Source organism: Otolemur garnettii, unplaced genomic scaffold (genome assembly GCF_000181295.1).
Source record: "Otolemur garnettii isolate 467f Iridium unplaced genomic scaffold, OtoGar3 scaffold00011, whole genome shotgun sequence".
NCBI classification, from domain to species: Eukaryota; Metazoa; Chordata; class Mammalia; order Primates; family Galagidae; genus Otolemur; species Otolemur garnettii.
In genome coordinates this window covers 29,272,702-29,283,657 of record NW_003852406.1, presented here as the reverse complement: position 1 = coordinate 29,283,657, position 10,956 = coordinate 29,272,702, and the positions used below count along the sequence as shown (strand labels likewise).

Here is a 10,956-nt window from a genome sequence, read left to right as displayed (position 1 = left end):
AAAAAAAAAAAAAAAAAAAAGAGAGAACCAAAAAGATTAAGACTATTAAATTAAGACAGTTCTGTTTTGAATGCTTAGACCCCCTCCCCTTACTAAGGCACACTAACTAAGGAGAAAGCTTAATAAGGTGTGGTCACGAAACACCCATCCACTTCTCCCTGCTGTTGTCCCTGAGCCTTTGTCCCATGCTTCTCATGCCCCACAAACATCTGATATGGAAATTGTTAGTAGCTGCCTGTGCGGAGGCCCTTCTAATTTTAGAGAGTTCTGCATCTCTCTATTACAGTTGCTCTAAATTCAGACTTTACCAGGATTTCCTCAAGCTTCTTTAACCTGAGCTCTGTCTTTTCTTAATTACACAGAGCCCAAAGGGGCTTCCTCACTTTGCAGATTTACCATTCATCCTCTGATACTTCCCACCCTGGGGCAGCTTTTCCTTTCACAGGGTGCGACAGTCCTCCCCCTTTCCCTCCCTAGGTCAGCTGCCCCTCAGAATGGAGCTAAGCTTCAGGGTTGGGAAAGGGGGTTTATCCTGCACTGATTCTTTTTGCTGGGTTGGGCTGTCTAGGTGATACTGTAGCATTGATTGATAGAAAAGTATCTTCTGTCTACCTAGGGAAACTGAGGACAGAGGGGATCCTCTGGGGTGTATAACTGACTCCAGGTCCCAAGGCTAGTAAGTAGGCAGCAAGGTTCTAACCCTGGGCAGTCTGGCTGCGGGGTCTGTGCTCAGCTTTCTCATTAAGAGACCCAGCTGAGAAGAGGAGAGAAAAGCCTGGAAGAATGGACAGGGAAGGGAAGATTGAGGGGGCAGACCTTATTTCTGAGGACCTTAAGGCTGAAATGGAAAGTTACGCTGGTTTGGGGGGCATGGCAATTTTGTGGGAAGAGCTGTGGATAAGAAGTCAGAAAACCTGAGGGCTAGCCTAGTCACTGTGTCACTGTGGTTCTGTTTCCTTATCTAAAAAAAGAGAGAATTATGCCTATTGTTACCCCTCATGGGGAAATTGTAAGACTCTATGCAACATGACTTGGAAGAAAAGCACGAGGTGGAAGAAAGTTCTAAGGACTGCCATTTTTAGATGAGTTTAGGAGGACTTTGGTTTGGCATCTGAAGGTAATAAGTTCCTATTTTTGTTTCCAGGGCACTATATTTGTATGTGTCTTGTAGAACCCACGCTTGGAAATGCTGACTGCAGACTTCAGTACAGCTGAGCCCCACTAGACACCAAGAAAGCCCACAGCTCTGGTTGCATCCTTCAACATGACCAACCCACAGTAAGTAATGTTGGATCTTCCCTCTGGATCCAGAACTATTGCTCTAAATCTCCCATAAGACGAGGATCTTCTAATTTAGGCAACCACTATATACGTTTCTTTTAGCAGGAGGCCACAGAAAACGGGGGAAACTGTCAAAGCAAGCTTCAAGATAAGAGTAGGAAGTGCTTAAGATGAAGTCATAAAAAAGGAACTGCAAGAAAATTTAGCAGTCAGGAGAGGGCTTCTAGAAGCAGGCTTTAGGAAACCAGGAGCAGAACTCTTAGGGAGAATTGTTTGTAGTTCTCTAAACCTAAGATGCCATGTGGACCAGCCACTTCATTTTACCAAGCAAGATGGTCACTTAGGTTGCGTTTTGCAGCTGGTTGGTAAGAGTCCTAAAGTGAAAACGACACTCCTTCTATTACAACACACTGTCTCTGCCTCTTTAGCTACAGGCCTGGCTGCTTTGTTGTCTGCAGTGTGAACCATTACCTATTGCCATAGTAATGCTGTATAAAAACCAACCGTAGAACCTCAGTAGAATACAACAATAAGTGCTTACTGCTCTCATGTCTGGTAAGTCAGCTAAATAGCGCTGCTGATCTTGGCTGGGATCACATAGAAATGTGGGTCTTGGCTGGCTGTCCGCTGATTTAGGTAAGTCTCTGCTTCACCGTTCCTCAACCTCCAGTAGGCTAGGCCAGTCATCTCCTAATGGTGATGCTAGAGGCACAAGAGCCCAAGTGTAAATTCACAGAGGCCTTTCCATGCCTCTGCTGGTGTCCTGTCTGCTCACATCCCATTGGACAAAACAAGTCACGTGACTGAACACACTCTAGGGTTGGAGAAGGATAGACTCTTGTTTGGATGGAAGAGCTGCAAAGTCACAAGGCAAAGGGTGTGGGCTCAAGGAGAGGTGAAGAGTCAAGCCAGAGATAGGTTTTGTCTATCATCCTGTTCCTCCTGCCCAAGTCCAGGGCATAGTTTCAATACTTACACTGTAAACTATGGGAACTTCACTTCCACCAAAGGCTGAGATGACCATGTGGCCAGAGATGGTGCTGTTCCACTACAACCACAGGCTGAAGGGGAGCAGGGGGCAGGAAAGTTAGGAAGGCAGAAGTAATTTGTTCCATGCTTTTCAGAGCTATCTCCTTTTAGTTTCAGAAACTCACTTTCCATAAATAACTTATTGATCAGAAAGTTCTATTTTGTTCAATTCAGAAATCCATAGTTTCCTTGAGTAGTCTCAAAGAAAAGAGAACAAATTAAACCCAGCATCTAATTTTAGGGAAACATCTGGGGAAGCCGGGACTCTCCCATAAACACCCACACTTTTATATCAATTGTTGAGAAACATAGAAGCCTCACACCCTATGACTGTTCCATCTACAGATCTTGAGTCATTTTGTAAATGTCACACGGCGATGAGTACTATTATCTGTGCTCGACAAGTTGCAAAAAGGAAAGGTTCAAATGAGGCCCACAAAAGAGAGCCAGGGCATTAGACATTATGTGGTCAGTTCAGGTAGTCAAGCAGCCTATCTGTGGCATTCAAATAAAAATCCCACTTTTCTCTCAGTTACCACATGACCTGAGCATAATTTACCTCTGAACTTCTGGATAACTGCCACTTGTGTATTATTGATTTGATTTCAATGGTTGGAAAAGTTTAGAATTTACAGCTCCCCACCCAAGTACAGGGACTTGCCACTCCAGAGCTACTCCAGTTTGTTCCATATTCTCTCATCCATCTCAGAGCACAGAGTGAGAAGGAACGGCCCTTAGGAAGCCTTATTCCACCTGCTCGTGTTCCATTTAGAGGAACTGAGGCCGAGGAGAAGCAGTGCAGCGGCATTGCTGGGCCAGGGCAGTACCACCTCCCACCCACCAGCAGGTATCTGGCAATTTGTGGAGGCATTTTTGGTTGCCATGATAACCACAGGCAATCACCACTGACATTTAAAGGCAAGGATGTGTCTAACAGCTAAGACCCGTCCTGCCCAAACAGCAACCCTGTTGAGAGATGCAGGGACAGACAGTTTTGCTTTAACTTCTTGGGGCTCCGTCTTTGATCCCATCAGCATATCCTTGGCCCTGTCTCATCCTGTAGAATCTGAGGGGCTGGGTCTTGTGCCAATGAATGAGGGTTAGAAAGAAAAATGGCATGAATGGTGAGAAGTTAAAAATAAATATTTGGGGCTCGGCACCTGTGGCTCAAGTGGCTAAGGCGCCAGCCACATACACCTAAAGTGGTGGGTTCAAATCCAGCCTCAGCCACCAAACAACAATGACAGCTGCAACCAAAAAAAATAGCCAGGCATTGTGGCGGGCGCCTGTGGTCCCAGCTACTTGGGAGGCTGAGGCAGGAGACTCGCTTGAGCCCAGGAGTTGGAGGTTGCTGTGAGCTGTGGTGCCATGCCATGGCACTCTGCCCAGGGGGGATAGCTTGAGGCTCTGTCTCAAAAATAAATAAATAAATAAATAAATATTTGGATCAGTGCCCAGGGTTAACAAGGGGCCAGTTTTAATACTGAGGGGGCAGCCCAGTCTGCTGGAAGCTGCTCTTGGGCTCTGGTGCCAGGTCAAATGCCAACTTCTGTGAGTTATTTGCAGTGCCCAAGGTGAGCTTGGCGGTAACATAGGAAGAGACCCACGATGAGTAGTGGGGATGTTTCACCAGGGGGCCCCCATTTCCTACTCCCAGCCTTTAAAGGGCAGATATTGAAGGACAAATTCAAGGAGGAAGGGAGTAGCAATCAGGGACAGCTGTCCCATCCCACCCCTACCCCCACCCCCTACCCCACCCCCGTCCTCACTACTCCTGAGCCCACCAGGCCTCTGCAGGTCTCCGGGTGTTGCTCCCAATTGTGAACAAAAACCTCTTTCAAAGCACCTTTACAAAGAAGCCCAAGACACAATTTAAAAGAACGTATTACACAATATGAAATCTAGTGACCCAGACCCTGGCAGTCTAAGGCATGGTTTGCTGGTTGGCAGAATTACCCATCCCTCTTGGTCTTCTCCTCCCCTTACTGAAGGACCCTGCCCCTACAGCTCATATTTTCAGACCTGAGCAGCTTGTCTTCCCATTCTTCCACTTTCCCCAACCAGTGAGACCATGGGACTGGTCTGGAGGCCTCAGGCCCGTCCTCAGCGGCAGTTAGGCAAGAGTGGCAAGCTCCATCCCCAGCCCTCCACCAGCACAGCTTAGATTCTGATATGAATCTCTCCTTTCCTTGAGGAATGAAGGAAATGTATTTCTGATCATAGGGGATAACTCTACTCTGTTGCTCCTCTCCAACTCAGGCCTGCCATAGAAGGAGGAATTTCTGAAGTTGAGATCATCTCCCAACAAGTGGACGAAGAAACCAAGAGCATTGCTCCCGTGCAGCTGGTAAACTTTGCCTATCGGGACTTGCCCCTGGCTGCTGTCGACCTCTCCACGGCGGGCTCGCAGCTCCTGTCAAATCTGGACGAAGATTACCAAAGAGAAGGGTAGGTGCTGGGACCATCAAGCTAGCTAGGAAGTCTGTTACACAGCTCCCTGGGTTTCCCTGTCTACCTCCCAAGAAGCAGCAGGAGAGGCTGGCAATGCCGAGTAGAGTGAGAGCCTGGAAGTTCACATCAGGCCTCTCAGACCCTTTTACTCTTCAGACATTATTTCCTCAGAAAAAGCCACTGGGCATAGAAAATACCTGTTGCCACTACTAAACAATCCCTTTATGTGACATTTGCTGGAAACTCTGAGAATCTTTTTTTCTTTTTTCTGAGACAGAATCTCACTTTGTCACCCTGGATAGGTGACATGGCACCATAGCATCACAGCAACTTCAAACTCCTGGGCTCCAGTGTCCCTATGCCTCAACCTCCCAAGTAGCTGGGACTACAGGTACCCAACACAACGCCCAGCTAGTTTTCCTGTTTTTAGTGGAGATGAGGTCTTGCTCTTGCTCAGGCTGGTCTTGAACTCCTGAGCTCAGGCTTTCCACTTGCCTCAGCCTCCCAGAGTACTAGGATTACAGCCATGAGCCATGCTGGCCCCCAATTTTTTTTTGAACTGAAGCACTCCTTCCTGGCCCATCCAATGCACTCCCTATATATCCGGGAACAGGAGACCTACCGGGATTAGGGACTTGCCCAAAGCCACAGGACCCATAAAGGTATGGACTTAAACTGCACTTCCCTTTATCAAGCTGACTATCACCAGCAAGAGACCAGCATGCTTAGGGCACAAGGGAATTCAATAAGATTTGGCAACAAGCTTTTTTTTTTTTTGAGACAGAGCCTCAAGCTGTCCCCCTGGGTAGAGTGCTATGGCATCACAGCTCACAGCAACCTCCAACTCCTGGGCTCTAGCGAGTCTCCTGCCTCCACCTCCCAAGTAGCTGGGACCACAGGTGCCCACCACAACGCCCGGCTATTTTTTGGTTGCAGCCGTCATTATTGTTTGGTGGGCCCGGGCTGGATTTGAACCCACCACCTTAGGTGTATATGGCTGGCGCCTTAGCCACTTGAGCCATAGGCGCCAAGCCTTGGCAACGAGCTTTGCAGATGTAAGTTCCCTCCCTTTCCAGTGAGGACATGTGGGGTATGTGAGTCCCTAATTCAAAAAAGTGGCTTGTACCTCCTTCTACTTAGTTTGGTAATCAGATTGGACACTTTCATTTCTCAGTTCACTGCAGGGGAGGGCCGCGGGAGACACACCAGTTTGATGCCTTTGTTTTATATTAGGGGTTGGGGGTGGAGCTAAAGGCCTGAGAGGGGCAGGGCTGAGTTCTGGCATCATGCTGCTGCAGTGGTCAGACTTTAGGCCCCACCAGGACCTTCCCCAGCCCCACCCTCCGGCTCTTAGACACACAGAATTGTAAGTATTAAGCAGGACCTTAGGAGCCAGTTTGGGTCTACTTTCCTCTTTCAGGTGCCTATAAACATTTTGGAATACACTGGCTGCTATAAATATAAGAACAGAGGTCAGGCACAGGGGGCTAACTCTATAATTCCAGGACTTTGGGAGGCAAGAGCTAGAAGCTGAAGTGAGCTATGATCGTACCACTATACTTCAACTTGTGTGACAGAGCAAGACTTCATCGCTAAAAATAAAATAAAATTTAAAAAGGGTCGTCAAGTGTTTTAGAAGCAGAGGAGCCTTAGCTAACGCTGAATTTACAGAACTAGGATTCCTTATGCTCATTTCTTCAAGAGATCCTCCACTTCCCAGGATAAATTGCCTGGTTGCAGAAACTACAATCCAGTGGCTTTCTCTGAAAATGTCATTTTTCCAAGTTTTGTGTATAAAGTCAGTAGCCCATTGGGAAACAAAGGATAGGGAAGCAGGTAGGAGGTGGCTAAGGGTCGCCTGCTGTGGCAGCGCTATGCTGAGCTCCGTCAAGGCAGGGCCGACTTCTCCCAGGTCTTCACCAGCTTGAAAGCCAGGCTAAATCTGGAGGCCCTGAACCAGAGCCAGCTTCACAGACCTGTGACTACACAGTAGCACAGGCCTGGCCCCGAGAAAGCTCCAAACACTTGGCTCAAATGTTCTGCTGTGTCTTGAAGTTCTTACAGAGTTCCGGATTTTCACAGGGCTCAGAAATACAGAGGGTGCCCAAAAAAGTGTACACATTTTAAGAAAGTAAAAAACTGTATTAAAATTGTAAGACTCAAATCATGTTTGACTTCTGCAATTACAAGAGATGCTCAAACATGCCTTGTATTCATCTTTTGTTATTGGTATATATTTAGTATAACAATTTTAATACAGCTTTTTTTCCTTTCTTAAAATGGTATACATTTTTTTGGCACCGTCTGTCTTTAGCTGGTGAGTCCTTTTCTGAGCGCCTAGTAAGTGACTGTGTCACTGTACTCTGGTGGTTAAAAGCGGTAGTGCAGCCTCCTAACAGGCTCTGGCTCTCGGGGTGCTGACCAGTACAGGTCTGTGGCCTGTTAAGGAACCAAGCTGCACAGTATCCCCCTCTACCACCCCAACCCCTGGGTCTGTGGAAAAAGTGTCTTCCGTGAAACCACTCCCTGGTGCCAAAAAGGGTGGGGACTGCTGCAACCCGTTCCCAAGAACTCCTTTCCTGCTCTGGCCTGAGCCTGTTAGGCCCTTTTCAAATTTACAGTCAGAGGGCGTGGAGAGCAGGAAAACCTCCAAGGATTCTTGTTTAGAGCAATGTCCACATCTGTCCCCTGTGTGTCATGGCACACGGGTGGCTCATGCTATGGGTGTGCCCTTCCAGGTGTACGCGCTGCGTGAGCCCCTCTCGGGTATATGCACCTGACAGATCCCCTTCCCAGGTATACCCCATGTGCCATTCCCAGCTAGAGCTCCTGAGAGAAGGCTGACGGAGGCCTTGCTCCATCATTTCATTTGCTTCTGAATCCAGCCTTTGCAAGGTTTCTTCTGATACAAACAAATGAATACAAATGAAGTGCCTGCAAGGCAGAGAGGCCCTTGATTTGATCTGAGTCTCCAGGTGAGCCCAGGAAAGCTGTTCCTGTTGGGTAAATAGGAAGCAGCCGGTGAAGGGATTTGCTTCGCTGCTGGAGCTCTCAGCTGGGGGGCCCAGTTGGCAGCCAGAGGGCTTCCTGGAGGAAGGAAGAGAAGGTGTGGACAGCAGCCAGGGGAAAAAATGAAGCAAAACAAAACTCACTGCACAGGGGGAGAAGCTTCTCTTCACAAGGCTTCTTGGCTCTTGCTGCATTTCCTGGGGTTTTCCCAAAATTTCCAACCTGGCCCTTTCTGAAGCCATATGCAGCAGGAGAAGGAGGCCCTGCAATAGATCTGAGCTAGGTAAGAGCCTTGCCCAAAACACCCCTTCCCACTAATGCCAGTGTTATGTACAGGGATGAATCTTTTCTGTAGGAAATGGGGAGACCTCAGAGACCCCAGCGACAAAGTGCCCAGTGACTCGGCTGCCCTACCCCAGCTGCCCTTGAGCTCAGTGATATTTCAGTTTCCCAGAGTCTGAGACTCTTAGAGCTGGAAGAGACACTGGAAAGCACCTGTTCCAAACATTCTCATAGGACACCAGGCCCCAGGGACTGGAAGGAGCTTGCCCAAGGTCACAGTGACAGAGGGAGGCACAGAGCCCCATCTCCTTGCCCTTGATCCCAGCCAGCCCCTCTGGGCTTCTGTTTGTCACTGTCCCTTTGTAACAGGACTGTGGTCAGATCACACACATTGCCTATGTGATATCACTGCTAGCTACCCTGTTGAATGCCTTTAACCCCTCACTGTGCTTTCTAGCCTGGGGAAACAGAATGAGATTCTGTCTCCAAAATAAAAAAATTTTTTAAGTGTGATAAAACACATGTCAATAAAATTTATCTTAACCATTTTTAAGCGTACACATCAGTGCATTAAGTACATTCGTGTTGTTATATGACTGTCACCACCATCCACCTGCAGAACTCTTCATCTTGTAACACAGAAACTTTATAGCTATTCAACGATAACTCCCAGCCCTGCCCTCCAGCCCCTGGCTGCTGCCACCCTGCTTTGTATCTTTCTGGATTTGACTACCGTGGATACCTCAGATGAATGAAATCATATGGTATTTGTGCTTTTTTCTCGGCTTCTGTTTGGCTTATTTCACGTGCCATAAGATCGTCAAAGTTCCCCCATGCCGCATATGTCAGAATTTCTTCCTTTTTAAGCTGAATAACATTCCATTGCACGACTGTGCGTTTTGCTTATCCACTCATGTGTTAATGAGCACACAGGTGCGTCCACATTTCAGCTATCATGAATAATGCTGCTGTGAACCAGGATGTACAGATATTGTCAAGACCCTGTGTTCAGTGCTTTGGAGTGTGTATCCATGAGTGGACTTGCTGGCCATTTTATTTTAACTTTTTGAGGAACAGCTGTGCTGTTTTCCACAGAGGCTGCCCCATTTCACCTTTCTTCCTGCAGTGCACAAGGCTCTAATTTCTCCACATCTTTACCAGCACTTGTTATTTTGCTTTTTTTTTTGATAGCAGCCATCCTCGTGGGTGTGAGGTGGTTTGGGGTGCTTTACCTCCATTTCCCCTTTTGTCCATGAACGCCCTGTGAGGGAAGTAAGTCACCGCAGTCACCTTGACATGCGGTAAGCCCACAGGCGCATGGAAGAGCCCCATCTTGGTCAAGCTCCTGGACTGCAGAGCTGTCTGCTTCACTGCCACACTCAGGCTGCCGGGGACCCGGGGAGGAAAGCCAGACACCCGTGTGAACGGTGCCTCTCTGGTCTCAAGGCTGAAAGCCTCAGCCTGACTTTCAGTTTTCCAGACAGCCTCCCTCTGTGGTCCTGGCTAGTCCCTAGATGGCCAGTTCTGATTTCTCCACTTTCCCCAAATCCTTCCTTCTCTCTGAAAATGGAAAGAGTTCTGAATGGGCCACACTGCACCCTCCTTTCTAGGGCCTACCCCATCTCCTGAGCTCTGACTCCCTCCCACCTTCTCAGGGAACCTCACCTCACAATTAGGTCCTCACTCTGGATCACCCTGTACTCAAGTCTCCCCTCTGCCCCCTCCCACTCATTCCCCAATCCTCTGCTGTCTCGCTCCATCCTATCCACACCAGGGAAACTATTTTTCTAAAGGGCATCAACCACTCTCTTGTTGCTCTGACCCTTGCATTGTCCCCTGTCCAGCACTGGAAACCATCGGCCACTCCCTGCTTCTTGAGGCTCCTGTGTCTTCCCTTATACCCACTCTCCTCCAGCTGTTCCTGAGAAGCCTTTTAAAAGTTGTTTCACCTCTGCTTGTCCTTTAAATATTGGGATTCTTCATTTTCTGTCTTTGGCCACTTTCATTCTACTAATCTACACACTGGGTAATTTCATTCATTCCCATAACGTAAATTAATAGCCTTCACCTGGTAACGTTCGAAGTCGTGTCTCCAGCCTGAATCTCTCTCAAACTCCCAACTCATACCCAGCTACAGTACTCAACATCTTCACAGGAATCCCAGACATACCGCAGAACCCTGACAAGAGTCTGGAATTATCTATTCTTCTGCCTCTAAGTTGGCTGCATATTTGAGAGCAAAGATATTCTTGTATCCACCCAAGTCATTGCTAAAAATAGCCTTTTCAGTGACAGCACTCAAATCTAGCCTGAGGCACTGTGACCTGCCTGCCCATCCCGGTCATCTCAAACCCATTATGCCCCAAACTGAAAAGTCCTTTCTCAAAACGTATTTTCTGTGACCTCAACCAGTGGAACCTGACTTTGCCTGTCCTCACCAACCCATTACTCCCAAAGTGAGCTACAGGGGCATTTGGGCTCATTTACAACCATCTGAAGCTTTTTTCCTGCTGTGACAGGAATCAGTGGTTTCCAAGACACCCTAGAGCTACGGGACAGTCAGTGAGAGTCACCTCTGGGATTTGTGTTCTTTCCCTTGCCTCACCCTTGTTCCTGCTTGTCCATATCTGGTGCCCAAGAAGCTCCCGCTGCCAGCGGTGCCCATTATGGAAAAGCTAGTGGCCTCCATGCGGGGTGAGGAAAAGAAGCCACTCCCTCCCAGCCCCTGACTCAGAGGAGGTGGCTGAGCATGGCTGAGCCCCAGCAGAGCTGCCACATGGATAATCTGAGGGACCAGCCCCATCTCCCTCATGCCTCAGGTTGTCTCCTCCAAGTCCTATAAATTTCTACTGTCTTAGTGTCTCTTCACTACACCATTCCTCTCACAAAGGGCATGGGGAAGTC

At 48.1% G+C, this 10,956-nt stretch overlaps 1 protein-coding gene across 1 annotated transcript in view; it reads left to right on the top strand.

Moving 5' to 3' along the window:
• Positions 1 to 10,956, top strand: part of TMEM266 (transmembrane protein 266) — a 143,031-nt gene that overhangs the window by 76,374 nt on the left and 55,701 nt on the right. Inside the window, exons 2-3 of the mRNA XM_012801870.1 lie at positions 1,145 to 1,278; positions 4,570 to 4,758. Coding sequence (XP_012657324.1) covers positions 1,265 to 1,278; positions 4,570 to 4,758 — 203 coding nt within the window. The 5' untranslated portion in view covers positions 1,145 to 1,264. The remainder of the gene's footprint in view (positions 1 to 1,144; positions 1,279 to 4,569; positions 4,759 to 10,956) is intronic.